Raw genomic sequence first — 19,487 nt, 5'->3', positions numbered from 1 at the left:
AAAAATGATATAGGGTGGCTATAGGGGTGCCCCCCCCCCCCCCCCATACATACCCCTCTTTGGGGTCTTCGACCCACACCAGCCCCGTCCCAGTGGGCGCCGCTGCTTCCGCCCCCAGATCCTAAAATGAGGGGGGGGGGGGGGGTTGAAAACTGGGGGTCCCGGTGCACTCCCACCCCATATTGACCCTAATATAGGGTGTGTTCCCCCCCCCAACTCTGACAAACCCCAATATTTGAATTCAACCCCCCCCGAAATGTTCTCAATGCTGCCTATAATGGAGCTGAATATTGGGTGTCCCCCCCCCCCCCCCAATTAACCCCAATCTTACAGGCTCCCCCCCTAAGACCCCATTATTGGGGTTATTGTCTGGGGGCAAAAGATCAACTCGGGGTTTTCTGTCCCCAAAATGGACCCCAATATTGGGTGCCCACCCCCCCCCCCGTCAAATCCTAATCTTTGGTGCATCCTCAATAAGCCCCCCAAACCCCCCCGCAACAAAAAATCCCCCCCCCTTCAATAGGGACCTTCTATGTATAGCAGCATCCCCCACCCCCCCATAAAATAACCCCAAGGATTTTGCAGCCCCCCACCCCAAAAGCCAACAGAAGGAGGAGTGAACCCCCCCAAAAAGAAGCTCCAACCCCCCCCCAAAAAAACCACCCCAATACCTCAGTACCCCCATAACGCCCCCCCCCACCCCCACAAAGGGGCCCCGACAAATAGGAGACCCCCAATGGGACCCCAACCCCCACCCCAATGACCGCCCCTCCCCCACATAACCCCAACCCACCCCCAAAGGACCCCGATATCTGCCCCCCCCCCAAAACCAGCTGCCCCCCCACCCCACGTGACCCCTAAACGCCCCGCCCCCATTTACAGCCAAGCCCCGCCCCCTTCCTACAAGCCCCGCCCATTCAAGTCCAACCCTCCCTCCAAGCCCCGCCCCCAAGCCCCACCCTCATCCTAAGCCCCACCCCTTCCTACAAACCACGCCCGTTTATTTAAGCCCCGCCCCTCTCCAAGCCCCGCCCCACCTGAACCCCGCCCCTTCATTAAAGCCCCGCCCCTTCCCTAAGCCCCGCCTACCAGCCTCTGTAGCTCCGCCTCCAGCCCCTCCCTGCGGCTCCGTGCTCGGCCCCTCCTCTTGGCCTCGGGGAGACCCCCTCGTTGGGTGGGGGCGCGGCGCCCCGCCCGGCCCTGGGCGGAGCCAAGTCAGCCCCGCCCACTTGGCAACAAGCCACGCCCCCTCGCCATTAGCCTCAATGGCGATCAAGCCCCGCCCATCAGACGCACAGACCACGACCACCTTCCGCAGACACCGAGCTCCCGGAAGACAAGCCACGCCCATCGCCACCAGACCACGCCCACTACGCAGGCCACGCCCTCCATTCCGTTATACCACGCCCACCATGCACACCCGCCTCCTCACCGCTATTAAAGCCACGCCCGTTGTTAGGCCACGCCCATCTCCACTCAAACCACGCCCACCACGTACGGAGACCACGCCCACCTCCCATCAAAGGCCGCTGCTCAGCCAAGCCCCGCCCCCTGCTTTACGCCCCGCCCCCTCGCGAGCCCCGCCCACTTCCTCACCATGGCAGCCGGGGGCGGGGCGGAAGAGCCGCGCGGGGGCGGGGCCTGGGGGGGGCAACGGGTTAAGGGGGCGGGGCAAAGAGGGCGGGTGTGGCCAATGGGAGGGAGGGAGGGGCAAAAGGGGGCGGGGTTCGGGTTGGGGCCAATCGGGGTGGGGTTTTAGGGGAGGGGCAAAGCAGGTCTATGCAGGTTCGGAAGGCGGCATTCTGGGAGGAAATGGGGACTCGGGGGTCGCGGAGGTGACTTAAAATGGGGCGGGGGTGCCAAAATTTGGGGGTGGAGGGGAATGGAGGGGGGGGGGAGGGGAGGGAGGAGGACCCGGAGCGGCCGCGCTCACCTGCAGCCCCGAGCGACGCTGCGGAGGGGCGCGCCGTGATGTCGTCACTGCGGCGCGCCGCAAAGGGGGCGGGGCTTACGGGAGAGCGACGCGCAATTGGTGCGCCGCGTGGGGGCCGCCATGTTGGGCTATTCCCCAGGGCGGGCCGCCATGTTGGGTGTGTTTCGCAGTGGAGGCCGCCATGTTGGGTGTGTAGCGCACTGGGGGCCGCCATGTTGTACGCGCCATTCGTTTAAATGCATTAATTGGGGGACGGGGAGAAGGGGGAGGGGAGGGGGGACAGACTGCATTTTTGGGTGCCCTCCCCCAAGCCAAGTCCCGGTGGGGGGAGGGGAAGATGGGCACAAATCCTCAGTTAAGCTTCAAAATGACCCAAAACAACCCAAAATGACCCCAAAACCCTACAAAAATGACCCAAATTAACTCATCAACCCCCCCCCCCAAAAAAAACCCCGAATAAATAAGAGACGAACCCGACCGAACTCCATTTCACATATAAAAATTTAATCGTGCCCTCTTTCCCCCCCCCCCCTCCGTCCCCCACACCTCAAATCTGCGGGCTCAGCCCCGGGGGGGCCGCGTAGCCCCCCGCCCCCCCCCCAAAAAACCCTCCTGAGTTCCCAAAGGGCAGAAAATGCCCCGAAAGGAGGACGGGGCCCAGAGTGTACAGAGCGTCGCTTTGGGAGGGGGCGCCCGGGGTGGGGGGCGCCGGGGGGGGCACAGAGGGGTCCCCCCCCATGGGAACGCCCCCCCCCACGGCAGCAGAGGGGTTTCCCCCCCCCGGGGGGCGGCGCTTTTTGCCCTTGGAGGAAACTTTGCGGTTTCGGGTTTGGATTCCGTCTTTGCGCATCGTCAGGGGGCGGTTCACCTGGGGGGGGGGGGGGGAAATGTGGGTCTGGGGGGATTTTTTGGGGGGGTTGGGGGATGTGGGGGGGTCTCATTGGGGGGTATGAGCGCTTTTGGGGTGAAATAACTCATTTTTGGGGATGGGATCGTTTGTAGGAACACGGCGTTAGAAGGTTGTGGAAGTGCGATGCAGGGTGGGGGGGATTTGGGGGGGAAATTGGGGGGGGGTGCATTTTTGGGGGGCGTACAGGGGGGTTGTGGGGTGAAGGGGGGGTCTTGTTGGGAGGCATGAGTACTTTTGGGGTGAAAAACTCAGTTTTGGGGTGAAAAAACTCATTTTTGGGGTGGGTATGGGATCGTTTGTAGATGCACAGTGTTAGAAGGCGGTTATGGATGCAGTGTGGGGTGGGGGGATTTGGGGGTGGGTTGGGGTGTGGGGGTGCATTTTTGGGGGGTGTACGGGGGGGTTGTGGGGTGAGGGAGGTCTTGTTGGGGGGTATGAGTACTTTTGGGGAGAAAAAACTCATTTTTGGAGTGGGTATGGGATCGTTTGTAGATGCAGAGTATTAAGAGGCGGTTATGGATGCAGTGTGGGGTGGGGAGATTTGGGGGTGGGGCGGGGTGTGGGGGTGCATTTTTGGGGGGTATACGGGGGGGTTCCGGGGTGTGGGGGGATCTTGTTGGGCAGCACGAGCACTTTTGGGCTGAAAAAATCATTTTTCGTGTGAAAAAACTCATTTTTGGAGTGGGTATGGGATCGTTTGTAGATGCAGAGTATTAAAAGGCGGTTATGGATGCAGTGTGAGGTGGGGGGATTTGGGGGTGGGGCGGGGTGTGGGGGTGCATTTTTGGGGGGTGTACGGGGGGGTTGTGGGGTGAGGGGGGGTCCGGGGGGGGGCACTCACGTGGTGCAGTTTGTAGTAGAGGCCGCAGGCGTTGCAGACGGGGTCCCCCAGGGGGCTGCGACGCCACAGGGTGGTGGTGGACGTCTGGCAGTTGCTGCACACCGTGCCTGCGCGCTTACTCACCAGCTGGGGGGGGGAGAAAAAATGGGGGGTAGGGGTCATTTGGGGGGGCTGGGGGGAGATAGGAGATCTGGGGGGGGGGTCTGAGGGGGTTGGGAGAGGGTTGTGGGGGAGATGGGGGGGTATAGGGGCAGCTGGGGGTCCTGAGGAGGGGGTTATGGGGATGGGGGAGGAGATGGGGGGCAACTGGGGGTCCTGGGGAGGGGGGCTGGGGGCAACTGGGGGTCCTGGGGAGGGGGTTATAGGGATGGGGGGCATTCGGGGGTCCTGGGGAAGGAGTCTGGGGGAACCTGGGGGTGTCTGGGGACAACTGGGGGGCCTGGAGGGGGATTTGGGGGCCGTTAGGGGGTCCTGGGAGGGGTTATGGGGATGGGGGGAAGATTGGGGGACAACTGGGGGTCTTGAATAGGGGGGCTGGGGGCAACTGGGGGGGATCTGGGGGCAACTGGGGGTCTTGGGGGAGGGGGTTATGGGGATGGGGGGTAGATAGGGATAACTGGGGGTCTTGGGGAAGGGGCTCAGGGACAACTGGGGGAGTCTGGGGGAAACTGGGGGTCCTGGGGGGGGTTATGGGGATGGGGGGGAAATGAGGGGCAACTGGGGGTCTTAGGGAGGAAGTTGGGGGGCAATTGGGGGTCCTGGGGAGAGGGTTGTGGGGTTGGAGGGGAGATGGGGAGGAGATGGGGGGCAATCGGGGGTCCTGGGGAGGGGCTATGGGGGAGATGGGGGCACCTAGGAGGGGTCTGGGGGCAACTGAGGGAAGACTGGGGGTACTGGGGGTTTTGAGGTGCATTTGGGGGGGTGAACAGGGGGGATTTGGGGTGCGGGGGGGGGGTCTCCCAGTTTGGGGGGGGAAGAGGTGCAGTTTTGGGGCTAAAAAAACGTTTTGGGGTCGGTGTGGGGCTGCTTGGGAGCACAGGGTAAGGGGACAAAGGTGGGGATGCACTATGCGCTATGGGGGGGGTGCGTGATTTTGGGGGGGGGATTTGGGGGTTTTGGGGTGCATTTTGGGGGGGCGTACAGGGGGGCTTTGGGGGTGGGGTCTCCCGGTGGGGTGGGGGCAGTTTTGGGGCTCACCAGGTGATTTTTGGGGTCAGTGTGGGGCTGTTTGTGAGAGCACAGGGTGGAAGGACGGCGGTGGGGATGCACTAAGCGCTGTGGAGGGGTGGGTGATTTTGGGGGGGATTTGGGGTTTTGGGGTGCATTTTGGGGGATGTACGGGGGGGTTTTGGGGTGGGGGGGTGACTCTCATTAGGGTGGGGGCAGTTTTGGGGCTCACCAGGTGATTTTTGGGGTCAGTGTGGGCTGTTTGTGAGAGCACAGGGTGGAAGGACGGCGGTGGGGATGCACTAAGCGCTGTGGGGGGTGGGTGATTTTGGGGGGGTTTTGGGGTGCATTTTGGGGGGCATACGGGGGGGTTTTGGGGTGGGGGTGGTCTCTCATTGGGGTGGGGGCAGTTTTGGGGCTCACCAGGTGTTTTTTGGGGTCAGTGTGGGGCTGTTTGTGAGAGCACAGGGTGGAAGGATGGCGGTGGGGATGCACTAAGCGCTGTGGGGGGGTGGGTGATTTTGGGGGGGATTTGGGGGTTTTGGGGTGCATTTTGGGGGGGCGTACAGGGGGGCTTTGGGGGTGGGGTCTCCCGGTGGGGTGGGGGCAGTTTTGGGGCTCACCAGGTGATTTTTGGGGTCAGTGTGGGGCTGATTGTGAGCACAGGGTAAGGGGATGGAGGTGGGGATGCCCCGAGCGCTGTGGGGGGTGGGTGACTTTGGGGGGGATTTGGGGTTTTGGGGTGCATTTTGGGGGGTATACGGGGGGTTTTGGGGTGGGGGGGTGACTCTCATTGGGGTGGGGGCAGTTTTGGGGCTCACCAGGTGATTTTTGGGGTCGGTGTGGGGCTGTTTGTGAGAGCACAGGGTGGAAGGACGGCGGTGGGGATGCACTAAGCGCTGTGGGGGGTGGGTGATTTTGGGGGGGGATTTGGGGGTTTTGGGGTGCATTTTGGGGGGCGTACGGGGGGGTTCTGGGTTGGGGGGGGGTCTCCCGGTGGGGTGGGGGCAGTTTTGGGGCTCACCAGGCGCTTTTTGGGGCGGATGAGCGGGCGGTTCTGGCCGTTGAGGCGGTGGTAGAGCCCGCAGGCGTTGCACAGGTAATGCCCGGTGCCGTCCCGGCGCCACAGCGGCGTCGCCGTCGCTCCGCAGTTGACACATTCACGGGCCTCTGCCCAGTATGGACCAGTATGGACCAGTAAGGACCAGTATGGACCAATATGGACCAATATGGACCACTAGGGACCAGCACGGACCAGTAGAAACCACCATAACCCCCCCGCTCCCCCTCCAATGATACACCTAGGATGCATTCAGGCTGCTTGTACTCCCACGTCTCCTCCCAGTATGGCCCAGTATAGACCAGTTTACACCAGTATAGACCGGCAGGGACCAGTTTACCCCAGTATGGACCAGCACAGGCTGGTATGAACCAGAATAAACCAGTAGAAACCACTATGGAGCCATAGAAATCACCACTCCCCCCTGCTATGTACTCATACTGCTTGTCTGTCCGTATCTGCCCAGTATGGACCAGTTTGCACCAGTATGAACCAATATGGATCACTTTACACCAGTATGAACCAGTACAGATTGAGCAACACTAGAACAAAGCAGTATGGACTAACTGAAATCCTGTACCACCCTCAAGGATGCACCCACAACACTTCTGCTCCCACAGCTCCCAGTATGGACCAGTACAAACCAGTAAGGTTTGCAACAACCATGCAAACCAGTATAGACCAGTAGGAACCAGCACAAACCAATATGGACCAATATAGACTAGCATAAACCAGTATAAGCTCATGCAAACCACAATAAACCAGTATGAACCAGTAAGAACCAGCACAGATTGCACTGCTCACCCCAACATGCACCAGTACAGACCAGTACAGACCAGTACAGACCAGTACACCACCACCCACCCCAGTATGAACCAGTATGCACCTTGGTGCACACCAGTATAAACCAGTACCCTGCCACACTATGCTCCCAGTTACCCCCCGGTGCCTTTCAGTCTCTCCCAGTTTCCTCCCAGTAACTCCCTATACCCTCCCAGTTCCTCCCAGTGCCCCCTCATTCCCTCCCAGTTCCTCCCATTTTCCCCCAGTCCCTCCCAGTAACATCCCAGTCCCTCCAGTGCCCCCCAATCCCCTCCCAGTTCCTCCCAGTGCCCCCCAACCCCCTCCCAGTGCTCTCAGTGGCCCCCAATCCCCCCCACCCCCTCCCAGTTTCTCCCAGTCCCCTCCCAGTGCTCCCAGTGCTCCCCTACCACCTCCCAGTTCCTCCCAGTGCCCCCCCACCCCCTCCCAGTTTCTCCCACTCCCCTCCCAGTGCTCCCAGTGCCCCCCAGTCCTAGTGTCCCCCTACTCCCTCCCAGTGCTCCTCAATCCCCTCCCAGTTCCTCCCAGTGCCCCCCTACCGCCTCCCAGTTCCTCCCAGTCCCTTCTCCCAGTGCCCCCCAGTCCCAGTGCCCCCCCCCACTCCCTCCCAGTCTCTCCCAGTTCCTCCCATTTTCCCCCAGTCCCTCCCAGTAACACCCCAGTAACCCCCCAGTCCCTCTCAGTGCCCCCCAACCCCCTCCCAGTGCTCCCAGTTCTCCCCAGTCCCCTCAATCTCCTTCAGTGCCCCCCAATCCCAGTGCCCCCCCACCCCCTCCCAGTCTCTCCCAGTTCCTCCCATTTTCCCCCAGTCCCTCCCAGTAACACCCCAGTAACCCCCCAGTCCCTCTCAGTGCCCCCCAACCCCCTCCCAGTGCTCCCAGTTCTCCCCAATCCCTTCCCCCAGTGTCCCCCAATCCCAGTGCCCCCCCACCCCCTCCCAGTCTCTCCCAGTTCCTCCCATTTTCCCCCAGTCCCTCCCAGTAACACCCCAGTAACCCCCCAGTCCCTCTCAGTGCCCCCCAACCCCCTCCCAGTGCTCCCAGTTCTCCCCAGTCCCCTCAATCTCCTTCAGTGTCCCCCAATCCCAGTGCCCCCCCACCCCCTCCCAGTCTCTCCCAGTTCCTCCCATTTTCCCCCAGTCCCTCCCAGTAACACCCCAGTAACCCCCCAGTCCCTCTCAGGACCCCCCAGCCCCCTCCCAGTGCTCCCAGTTCTTCCCAATCCCCTCCCAGTGCCCCCCAGTCCCTCCCAGTGCCCCCCCCACTCACCGCAGGGCTGTGGCCCGCTGCTGAGGGGCAGGAGGGGCCCGGAGGAGGGGTGGGGGGGGCTGCCCCGGGGGGGCTGCAGCAGCTCCAGGTAGCGGGGGGGCTCCGTTTGGGGAGGGGGCGGCACCCATTGGGGGGTCCCCAAAGTGCCCGCGTCTGCCCACGGCACCAGGGACACGCGGCCTGGGGGGGGGAAGGGGGGGGGGACACATTTTGGGGTGATATGGGGGGGGACATTGGGGTGATGGGGTGGGGGGGACATTTTTGGGTGGGTAAAGGGGGGACATTGGGGGTGATGGGGTGGGGGAGTCCCTTAAAGGGGAAAGAGGGGGGGTGGGGAACATTTTGAGGTGATATGGGGGGGACATTGGGGGTAATGGGGTGGGGGGGACAATTTGGGGTGGATATGGGGGGGACATTGGGGGTGATGGGGTGGGGGGGACATTTTGGGGTGATATGGGGTGGGACATTGGGGGTAATGGGGTGTGGGGGGTCCCTTAAAGGAGAAAGAGGGGGGGTGGGGGACATTTTGGGGTGATATGGGGGGGACATTTTGGGGGTAATGGGGTGGGGGAGACATTTTGGGGTGGTATGGGGGGGACATTGGGGGTGATAGGTGGGGGGGCATTTTGGGGTGGGTATGGGGGGAAAAATTTGGGTGGGATATTCTGGGGGGAGATGAGGGGGTGGGGGGGACATTTGGGGGTGATATGGGGTGGGACATTGGGGGAGATGGGGGGTAGGAGGGACATTTTGGGGTGATATGGGGGGGACATTGGGGGTGATGGGGTGGGGGGGACAATTTGGGGTGGGTGTGGGGGGGTGACACTGGAGGTGATGGAATCGGGGAGCATGTTTTGGGGTAGGTATTGAGGGAAATGGGGAGAGATGGGGTGGGGGGACATGGGGGGAAACATTTTGGGGGGGGATATAGGGTAGAGGGGCTATTTTAGGGAGCATGGGGGGCCAAGTGGGGTGATGGAGTGTGGGGGGGACATGGGGAACATTTTGTGGGAGGGTGTGGGGTGAAGGGGACATTTTGGGGTGGATATGGGATGTGGGGGCACATTTTGGTGTGGATATGGGGGATGATGAAGTTGGGGGACATGGTGGGACATTTTGGGGTGGGTATGGGGGGGCTTCAGGGATGAGGGGGACATGGGGGGCCTTTTTGGGAGGGGTATGGGGGGGTACAGGGGGTGATGGGGTGGGGGGGAGACATTTTGGGGTGGATATGGGGGGATATTTGGGGTGATAGGGTGGGGGGAGACATGGGGGGGCATGATGGACATTTTGGGGTGGATATGGGGGGATATTTGGGGTGATGGGGTGGGGGGAGACATGGGGGGGCATGATGGACATTTTGGGATCTGGGGGAGGTATTGGGGGTGACGGGGTGGAGGGGTGACATTTTGAGTGGATATGGGTGGGACAATGAGGTTGAGGGGGACATGGGGGACATTTTGGGGTGGATTTGAGGGGGACACTGGGGGCGGGGGGAGACATTTTGAGGTGATATGGGGTGGAGGGGCATGGGGGGGACATTTGGGGGGGATATGGGGGAAAATGATGGGGTTCCGGGGGGAAGCAGAGGAGATGTGGGGACTCAATACTGAGAGAAGGGATGTGGGGTGACATCGGGGTCCCTTAAAGGGGAAAGAGGGGCAGTGGGGAGCACCCAGGGGTTTGGGGGGGGGGGTCACGGGGTGGGGGTGCCGTACCTGAGGGGGGGTAGGAGGCCAGCAGCCCCCCCGCCTCCGTCCCCTCGCCCCCCCCCAGACCCAGGAAGGCTCCAGCTTCATCGGGGAACGGAGGGGGGGACCCCGCATCCGGCCCCCCCAGCGCCACGAACTCCATGGGGGGGGGCCTGGAAGAAGAAGGGAGGGGGGGGGGATATGAATCCATCAGCAGTGCCCCCTCCTCGCAATAACTCCATTAAAGCCAATGATGACCCCCCCCCCCGCCTCCAAAAATATAATCCCCCCCCTGCTGTGGGGGGGTCACTGACCTGCAGCCGTGTGTCACCGCAGTCGCACGGACAGACGGACGGACGCGGCCCCGCCTGCAGAGAGGGGCTGAACCCCCCCCCCTCCCCAGGACCCCCCTCCTCCCTTGGAGAATTTTTTTTTATTTTTTTTAGGGGTGGGGGGGTGGGCACTTTGGGGTGCCCCCCCCCCCCCCGCCTTTTGGGTAACGGCCCCGGGGCTGTAGGGCACTGATAAGGCCTTATCTGATAGCGGGCGGGAGGCAGTTGGGCACGGGGGGGGGGGGGGGAAGGGGGGGGGCACGGGGGACACACACACATCCATCAGGGGGTGCCCCCCCCCTTTGCTTTATATCTTCCCCCCACCACATAGTAAATTCTTATTGGGGGGGGGGGGGGGCACGGTGAGACCCCCACTTTTGGGGTGGGGAGGAAGGAGTGGCTGTGGGGAGGTGGGGTTAAATGGAGCGGGGGGGGGGTCATGGTGTCATCCCCCCCGCCCCCCTTCCCCCCCCCGGTTAAAGGAAGGCGCTGCGCCCTTCCTCGAAGTGCTGCTTATCAGGGACAGCCATGGGGGGGGCACAACCACCCCCCCCCCCCTCCATTACTGTAGGGCCTACATAAACACCGCCCCCGTCTGTAAAATGGGGAGAAAATGGGGGGGGGGGGGAAACGGGGGGATTTGGGGAGGGGGGGGGTTGGTGTGGACTGTGGGGTTTGGAGAGAAAAAAATTTTCTTTTTTTTTTGGTGGAAAAATTGGGATTTTCAGTGAGAAACTGAAGGGGGGGGTGAGGGGGGGCTGAAAAAATGATATTTCCGGAGCAGCGTTTGGAGGTTCAGCCCCAAATTGGGCATTTTGGGACCCAAAGTTGGAAGCGTTCAACCCCGCACTGCGGAATTTCTGACCCCAAATTTGGGGATTTGGGGCCCAAAATGTGAGGTTTCAGACCCTAAATTTGGGGATTTTTGACCCCAAATTTGAGATTTCAGACTCCAAATTTGGGAATTTTTGATCCCAAAATGGGGAACTTCTGACCCCAAATTTGAGATTTCTGATCCAAAATTTGGGAATTTCAGACCCCAAATGCAGGAATTCCAGCCCACAGGATTGCTATTTTGAGCACCAAACTTTGGATTTTTGGCACCAAAATTCCCCATTTTCCACCCCAAAAGTGGCACTTTCAACCCCAACTGAGGGATTTCTGCTCCCAAAATGTCAATTTTCAGCCCCAAAAAGGGGGTTTCCAGCAACAGCACCCCCAACTCACCTGGCTTGGGATTCAGGCCAGCTTTTTCAGCCTCAAAAATCAGGATTTTGACCTCAAAGATGCGATTTTCTGTCTCAAACTCAGGATTTCCAACTTCAAATTTTGGATTTCGATGCAAAGTCGCCATTTTCAGCCCCAAACTTGTCATTTTCAGTGTTAAAATTGGAATTTTCTACCACAAATTCTGGACTTTGATCCGAAGTCCCCATTTTCAGCCTCATAGTCACATTTTCAGCCCCAAACTCAGCATTTTCAGTCTCAAAATCGGGGTTTTCTGCCTCAACGTCTGGATTTCAACTCAAAACTCACCATTTTCAGACTCTGAGTCACATTTTTAGCCCCAGATTTCATATTTACAGTCTTAAAGTTGGGATTTTCTGCCTCAAAGTCTGGATCTCGACCCGAAGTCCCTGTTTTCAGCCCCAAATTCGGCATTTTCAGTCTTGAAATTGTGATTTCCAGCCTCAAATTTGGGATTTCAACCCAAGGTCACCATTTTCAGTCTCGAAGTCGCATTTTCAGCCCCAAATTCAGCATTTTCAGTCTTAAATTTGGGATTTTCCACCTCAAATTCAGGATTTCAAACCATAGTTGCTATTTTCAGTCCAAACGTCGCATTTTCAGCCCCAACTTCGCCATTTTCAGCCTCAAAATCAGGATTTCCAACCTCAAACTCAGGACTTTGACCCAAAGTTGCCATTTTCAGTCTCAAAGTCGCATTTTCAGCCCCAACTTTGGTATTTTCAGCCTCAAAATCAGGATTTCCAACCTCAAATTCAGGACTTTGACCCAAAGTTGCCGTTTTCAGTCTCAAAGTCGCATTTTCAGCCTCAAAATCAAGATTTCCAACTTCAAAATTTGGGATTTCAACCCCAAGTCACCGTTTTCAGCCCCAAAGCTGCGCTCCCAGCCCCAAACTTCGTATTTTCAGTCATAAAACCTTCATTTTGCTCCCAAAAACCATCGTTTTCATCCCCCGAAAGTGGAGCATTTTCGGCCTGCAAAATTGAATGCTTTCATCCTTTTTTCCACTTTTTTTTTTTTGGGGGGGGGGGGGAGGGGAAACGCCACACTGGGTGGGGGGGCTCACGGTGCAGGGGGGGCACATGGGGCCAGGGCACCGGGGGGGGGCAACTGGGGCAGCAGTGGGGCGTCCAGGCAGAAGGTAGGGGGTGAACGGGACCCCCCCCGGGGTGGGGGGGCCAACTCCATGGGGCCGAAGAAGTAGGGGTGCAGCAGAGCCTGCAGGAAACCAGTATCCACCAGTATGAACCAGTATGAACCAACAGCAACCAGTGCCCACCTGAGCCACCCCAGTGGGTTTTTGTGCCTCCACCCCCCAGTACGTCCCAGTGGACTCCCAGTTTGTCCCAGTGCTCTTTCCAGTACATCCCAGTACATCGCAATGCCTCCCAGCACCTCCAAATACATCCCAGTACGTCTCACCACACCCCACTGCCTCCCAGTGCCCCCCAAGTCCTTCCCAGCGCTTCCCAGTAAAACCCAGTGCTCCCCAGTAGCTCCACCCAGCCCATCTCAGCGCCTCTCAGCACATCCCAGTACTTCCCAGTAAAACCCAGTCCTCCACAGCAGCCCCTCCCAGCCCATCTCAGCACATCCCAGCAGCCCCCATTACCTCCCAGTATCCCTTCCAGTACATCCCAATGGCCACCAATACATCCCATTACCTCCCAGTATCCCCCCAGTACCTCCCAGTAAAACCCAGTCTTCCTCAGCAGCCCCTCCCAGCCCATCTCAGCAGCCCCCAGTACCTCCCAGTGTCCCCTCCAATACCTCCCATAAACCATCAATATGTCCCAGTACCTCCCAGTAAAACCCAGTGCTCCTCAGCAGCCCCTCCCAGTACCTCCCAGCAACCATCAATACACCCCAGTACCTCCCAGTGCCCCCCCCAGTGCATACCAGTGACCCTAAAGCCCACCCCAAAACCCCTCCCATGCACCGCAGGGTCTTGTGGGTACAACCCCCCACCCCAATACCACCAATCCCCTGCCCCCACCCCTCCACAGAACTCAGGGACCCCCCCAGAAGTTGGGGATAGCCCCCCCCAGAAGTCAGGGACCCCCACCTCGTGGGCACGGATGCGCTGACGTGAGGGGTAGACGAGGAAGCGGCCCAGGAGGTCAACAGCAGCGGGGGGGGCATCGGGGACCAACTCCTCCAGGGGGGGCGGCTCCCGAGCCCGGAACGAGATCTTGGGGTAATCGGGGAGCTGCGCCAGCTCCTGGGGGATTTGGGGAGAAAGGGGGGGTCAGAGGAAGCTCCATGAAGAGCTGGACCCCCCCCAGCGCTTCCCGTTGGATTTTGAAGCCCTTCCAGTATGTCCCAGTATACCCAAGTGGCGCCCCAGTGTCCACCAGTGCCCCCCCCCCAGTGCTCCCTGCTCTTCCAGACCCCCTCCCAGTGCTCCCAGACCCCACCCCCCCCCAAAGTGCTCCATGCCCTCACCCAGCACTCCCAGCCCTTCTCAGTTCTCCCAGTGCACCCTCCCAGTGCTCCCAGTTCCCTCAGTGCTCCCCCCCAGTGTTCCCAGCCCTCCCAGTGCCGATTCCCACCGCCCCCAGCCTTCCCAGTCCTCCTTCCCAGTGCCTCCAGCCACTCTCAGTTCTCCCACTGCTCCCCCCCCATTCTCCCAGTGCTCCCAGTCCTCCCTCCCAGTGCCTCAATCCTCCCTCCCACTCTTCTCCCAGTGCCTCCACCTGCTCTCAGTTTCCCCAGTGCTTCCCCCCAGTATTCCCAGTTCTCCCAGGGCACCCTCACACTGCCCCCAGCCCTTCCCAGTGCCCCCAGCCCTCCCAACGTCCCCTGCAGTGCCCCCAGTCCCCCCCAGTGCTCCCAGTCCTCCCAGCCCCCCCCCCCCCAGTGCCTCCAGACCCCCCTATTGCCTCCAGCCCCCCTAGTGCTTCCCCTCCCGCACCCCCAGTCCTCCAGTCCCCCCCCAGTGCACCCAGCCCTCCCAACGTCCCCTGCAGTGCCCCCAGCCCCCCCCAGTGCTCCCCCCAGTACCCCCAGCCCTCTCAGTGCTTCCCCTCCAGCACCCCCAGTCCCCCCATTGCCCCCAGGCCCCCCTAGTGCCCCCAGCCCCTCCAGTGCTCCCTCTCCAGCACCCCCAGTCCCCCCCATTGCCCCCAGGCCCCCCTAGTGCCCCCAGCCCCTTCAGTGCTTCCCCTCCAGCACCCCCAGTCCTCCCAGTCCCCCGATTGCCCCCAACCCTCCCACTGCTCCCAGCCCTCCCAACTCCCCCCCCAGTGATCCCAGCCCCCCAGCGCTTCCCCTCCAGCACCCCCACTTCTCACAGTCCACCCCCCCCCAGTGCCCCCAGCCCTCCCGATGCTCCCTGCAGTGCCCCCAGCCCTCCCAGTGCCCCCGCCATTGCCCCCAGCCCCCCCAGCCCCCTCGCTCACAGGCCACACACGGGGGCTGGGGGTGCCGAGGGCGCGCAGCACGCAGCACAGCTGCTCGATGTCGTTCTCCCCGGGGAAGAGCGGGGACAGGTTGAGCAGCTCCCCAAAAATGCAGCCCACCGCCCTGTGGACGCCCACACGGGGACATCACTGGGGGGGGGGACATCACCGGGGGGGGGACATCCTGATTTTTGGGGACGTTCGTTCTGGGGACACCAACACGGGACGTAAATTTATGGGCACAAACTTGGGGATCCGAATTCGGGGACCCAGATTTGGGAACATCCATTTTCAGGACACGAATTTGGAGACACGAATTTGGGGACGCCTGTTTTGGGGACGCAAATTTCAGATACCGCTTTGGGGATCTGAATTTGGGGACCTGAATTTGGGATATCGCTCTGGGGACCTGAATTTGGAGATGTTCATTTTGGGGTCCTGAATCTGGGGACCTGAATTTGGGATATTGCTTTGAGGACCCAAATTTGGGGACGTCCATTTTGGGAACCAGAATTTAGGGACCACAATTTGGTGACCTGAATTTGCCGTATCACTTCAAGGACCTGAATTAAACATGTCTATTTTGGGGACCCCAATTTGGGATATCGCTTTGCGGACCCAAATTTGGAGACGTCCATTTTGGGGACCTGAATTTGGGGACCCCAATTTGAGATATCACTTTGGGGACCCGAACTTGGAGTCGTCCATTTTGGGGACTCCAATTTGGGGACCCGAATTTGAGATATCGCTTTGGGAACCCAAATTTGAAGATGTCCATTTTGGGGACCTGAATTTGGGATATCGCTTTGGGGACCCGAATTTGGAGACGTCCATTTAGGGAACCTGAATTTGGGAACCCGAATTCGGGATATTGCTTTGGAGACCCAAATTTGGAGATGTCCATTCTGGGGACCTGAATTTGGGATATCGCTTTGGAAACCCGAATTTGGGGATGTCTATTTTAGGGACCCGAATTTGGGGACCTGAATTTGGGATATCGCTTTGTGGACCCGAATTTGGAGACGTCCATTTTGAGGACCCGAATTTGGGCACCCACCACAAATCGACGCCCTCGTCGTAGTGCCGCGCGCCGTAGAGCAGCTCTGGGGCACGGTACCACCTGTATGGGGGGGGACGACGCCGTTATGGGGGGGGGACGGACATCAATGGGGGCACAGCGACAGGGGGAGAGGGGTGGGCGCTACCTGGTGGCCACCTGGTGGCTGTAGGGCCGCCCCCGGGGGGCTGCGAGGACGCGGGCCAGCCCAAAGTCGGCCAGCTTGAGCCGCCCCGCGCCATCGATCAGCAGGTTGGCCGGCTTCAGGTCCTGCAGCACCATGAGGGGGGGGCATGGCTGTGCGACCCCCTCCCCACCCACTATCACCCATATTCTGGGGTCTCCCTGACACTCAGACCCCCCCATCCCCACATTTAGTGATCCGCTCAACTCCTCAGACCCCCATCTCTGTATTTTGGGGTCCCCTCACCCCTCTGATCCCCCAACCCCCCATCCCCACATTTTGGGGTGCCCTGACCCCCTCACACCCCCACCTCCCCATGTTTTGGGGCCTCTTCAACCCTCTGACTCCCCATCCCCACATACTGGGGTCCCCTTGACCCCCCTTCCCCACATCTTCAGGCCCCCTCAACCTCTGACCCTCCATCCCCACATAGCGGGGTCTTTTTGATCCTCCATCCCCACATTTTGGGGTCCCCAGACCCCTCAGACCTCCACCTCCCCATGTTTTCGGGCCCTCTCAATCCTCTGACCCCCATCCCCACATACTGGGGTCCCCTTGACCCCCCTTCACCACATCTTCAGCCCCCCCCACAAACTGGGGTCCCCTTGACCCCCCTCCCCCACATCTTCAGGCCCCCTCAACCTCTGACCCCCCCCATCCCAACGTTCTGGGGTCTCCCTGACCCTCCATCTCCACATTTTGGGCCCCCCTTGAGCCCCCATCCCCACATTTGGGCCCTCCTTTGCCTTCCCCCTCCCCCCCCACCCCCCTTCATCCAATTTAGGGCCCACTCACACGATGCAGGATGCGCAGGCGGTGGCAGTGCCCCAAGCCCCTCAGCGTCATGGCCAGCAGCGCCCGGATGCGGGCTGGGGGCAGCGGGGCGGGGGCAGCCCGTAGGACCCCCCCCAAATCCCCAACCACAAACTCAAAGGCCAGGACGACAGCGGGGCCGTGAGCGAAGGCGGCACGCAGGCGGACAACCTGCAACAAAATGGGGGGCGCCTGTGAAGCATCCCCAAAATTGGGGGTGGGGGCACAACATAGAGGAACCTGCGGGGTTTTTTATGGGGTGGGGGTGGTGCTTACGTGGGGGTTGTCCTCGATCTCTCGCAGAGCTTTGATCTCCCGCAGTGTCTGGGGGGGAACGCCGTCCTCGGGGCGACGCAGCGGAACTTTCTTCAGGGCCACCGTCTCCCCAGTCTGGGGGGAGGGAGTTGGGGGGGGGGGGCAGGAAGTGACGTCATACGGCAGTGACGTCACACAGCAGTGACGTCATAGGGCAGTGATGTCACGTGGGGGTGATGGCATCATACGGCGCATGGTGTCACATGAGGACTGTCCTTCCCCCCTCTCCCAAAGTCCTCCATCCCCTTACTTTGTTACTTCAGCCTTTCTGCATCCCATAATATTCAGGCTTCACTAAATGTTTCCCATTTCTACTGCATTATCCTCACTTTCACCTCAAAACTTCCCATTCTTGACCCAAATCCCCATTTTCTCCCTATCCTCGTTTTCACCCCCAAATCCCCACTTTTTTTTTTAACCCCAAACCTTCCCCATTTTGCCCCAAATCTGCCCCTTTTTGCCTCAAAATCCCCTCTTTTTACACCCCAAATTGCCTTTTACCTCAAGATCCCCCCTTTCCACCTCAAATCTTCCCTTTTCATCTTAAAACCTTCCAAGATCTCCACTTTTCACCTCAAATTCACCCCTTTTCACCTCAAAATTCCTCTTTTTTCCCCCTCAAAATTCTTTTTTTTTTAGCTTAATCTCCTATTTTCTCATGGGATTCCCATTTTTCATCTAAAATCTTTACTTCCTACCTCAAACCTCCCCTTGTTACCCCAACCCCCCCTTTTTATCTTATGTTTCCTCTCTTATACTAAAACTTCTTGCTTTGCTTCAAGTCTCTTTTTCGCTTTCTCATCTTTTTACCTGAAAACTTTCTCTTTTTACCCCACGACCTCTTACTTTTCATTCTAAGATTGAGTTTTGAGATGGAAAGTGTAATCTCCAACCTTAAATCTCTTCTTTTATCTCAAATCCCTCCTTTTTACCTCAAATCTCTCCTTGCTTCTGCTATTCTCACTTCAAGATTTCTGCTTTTCATCTCATATCTCTTCTTCCTTTCTCAAATCCTCCCCTTTTACCTCAAATCCCCCATTTTCACCCCAAATCCCCCTTTTTTTACCCCAAGATCTCCTATTCCTACCTCTAGATTTCTACTTTGCACTTCATATCCCCATTTCCTACTTCAAAAACCCCCCTTTTTACCCCAAATCCCCCCTTTTCACCTCAAATCCCCCCTTTTCAAGATTCAAATCCCCCCTTTTTACCTCAAAATCACCTATTCTTACCTCAAGATTTTTGCTTTTGGGCTCATATCTCCCTTTCCTACCCCAAATCACCCCTTTGTACCTCAAATTCCCCTTTTTTACCCCAAAATCTCCTATTCTTACCTCAAGATTTCTGGTTTTCATCTCACATCTCCGCTTCCTACCTCAAATCCCCCCTTTTCACCTCAAATCCCCCCTTTCCACCTCGAATTCCCCATCTTCACCTAGAACCTCACCTTATTTTACCTCAAATCCCCCATTTTCACCCCAAATTTCACCTTTTCAAGATTAAAACCCCCCCTTTTTACCTCAGCATCCCCTATTCTTACCTCAAGAATTCTGCTTTTCACCTCGTATCTCTGCTTCCTACCTCAAATCCCCCTTTTTACCTCAAATACCCCGTTTTTACCCCCAAATCTCCCCTTTTCACCCCAAATCCCACCTTTTTACCTCAGAATCTCCTATTCTTACCTCAAGATTTCAGCTTTTCACCTCAAATCCCTACTCCCTACCTCAAATCCCCCCTTTTCACCTCAAATCCCCCCTTTTCACCTCACGATCTCCTACTTTTACCTCACGATCTCTGCTTTCCCCCCGACTCCCCCTCCTTCTTACCTCAAGATTTCAGCTTTTTGCCTCAGATCCCTACTCTCTACCTCAAATTCCCCCTTTTCACCTCAAATCCCCCCTTTTCACCTCACGATCTTCTACTTTTACCTCACGATCTTCTACTTTTACCTCACGATCTTCTACTTTCCTCCCGATTCTTCTTCCTTCTTACCTCAACATCTCAACTTTTCGCCTCAAATCCCTACTCCCTACCTCAAATCCCCCATTTTCACCTCAAATCTCCCCTTTTCACCTCAAACCCCCCCTTTTCACCTCAAATCCCCCCCTTTCCACCTCACGATCTCCCACTTTTACCTCACGATCTCCGCTTTCCCCCCGATCTCCCCGCCTCCCCCCCCTCACCTCCCGATCCTTCGCTTTGAAGACGACTCCGTGCGCTCCCTCCCCGACGCGGCCCAGGATGAGGTACCGCTCCATCCCGCTCCCCCCGGGCAGCGCCATGGCAGCGCCGGAAAGCGCTGAGGTGGCTGGGGAGGGGATGGGGGGGGGGGGGGAAGGAAGGAGGGTCCTCCCGCATCCCACAATGCCCCGCGCGCGGCCCCTCTGCCTCCGCTCGGCGCTCCCGTTGCCAAGCAACAGCGCTTCCCGCCTCTACGCCACG

General features: G+C 59.0%; 3 protein-coding genes across 4 annotated transcripts in view; all 3 read right to left on the bottom strand.

The window, feature by feature from the left end:
• HDAC6 (histone deacetylase 6) overlaps window positions 1-1,581 on the bottom strand; it is a 33,981-nt gene extending 32,400 nt beyond the window's left edge. The window contains exons 1-3 of the mRNA XM_090126798.1: window positions 1,310-1,581; window positions 1,090-1,200; window positions 54-121 (exon numbers count right to left, since the gene is read on the bottom strand). Of these exons, the coding sequence (XP_089982924.1) occupies window positions 54-121; window positions 1,090-1,200; window positions 1,310-1,351 (221 nt within the window). The 5' untranslated portion in view covers window positions 1,352-1,581. The remainder of the gene's footprint in view (window positions 1-53; window positions 122-1,089; window positions 1,201-1,309) is intronic.
• Window positions 1,582-2,465: 884 nt separating this feature from the next.
• On the bottom strand, window positions 2,466-12,300 carry GATA1 (GATA binding protein 1). 2 transcript variants are annotated; one of them, XM_090126809.1, is made up of 6 exons: window positions 11,252-12,300; window positions 9,720-9,865; window positions 8,002-8,181; window positions 5,876-6,021; window positions 3,685-3,810; window positions 2,466-2,801 (listed from the first exon to the last, which is right to left on the bottom strand). In XM_090126809.1, exons 2-6 carry the CDS (start codon window positions 9,853-9,855, stop codon window positions 2,481-2,483), a joined length of 909 nt encoding a protein of 302 aa, XP_089982935.1. In that variant the 5' UTR covers window positions 9,856-9,865; window positions 11,252-12,300; the 3' UTR covers window positions 2,466-2,480. The 2 variants fall into 2 exon arrangements, with proteins under 2 accessions (XP_089982935.1, XP_089982934.1); XM_090126808.1 differs by lacking the exon at window positions 11,252-12,300 and adding an exon at window positions 10,007-10,122.
• Window position 12,301: 1 nt separating this feature from the next.
• On the bottom strand, window positions 12,302-19,369 carry CDK20 (cyclin dependent kinase 20). The gene is made up of 8 exons (XM_031611886.2): window positions 19,229-19,369; window positions 17,007-17,120; window positions 16,713-16,901; window positions 15,882-16,003; window positions 15,734-15,796; window positions 14,677-14,800; window positions 13,341-13,496; window positions 12,302-12,493 (listed from the first exon to the last, which is right to left on the bottom strand). Exons 1-8 carry the CDS (start codon window positions 19,325-19,327, stop codon window positions 12,338-12,340), a joined length of 1,023 nt encoding a protein of 340 aa, XP_031467746.2. The 5' UTR covers window positions 19,328-19,369; the 3' UTR covers window positions 12,302-12,337.
• Window positions 19,370-19,487: the final 118 nt, after the last annotated feature.

The sequence above is a fragment of the Phasianus colchicus genome, chromosome 29, assembly GCF_987193195.1.
Source record: "Phasianus colchicus chromosome 29, bPhaCol1.hap1.1, whole genome shotgun sequence".
NCBI classification, from domain to species: Eukaryota; Metazoa; Chordata; class Aves; order Galliformes; family Phasianidae; genus Phasianus; species Phasianus colchicus.
This window is presented reverse-complemented; position numbering and strand designations above follow the sequence as displayed.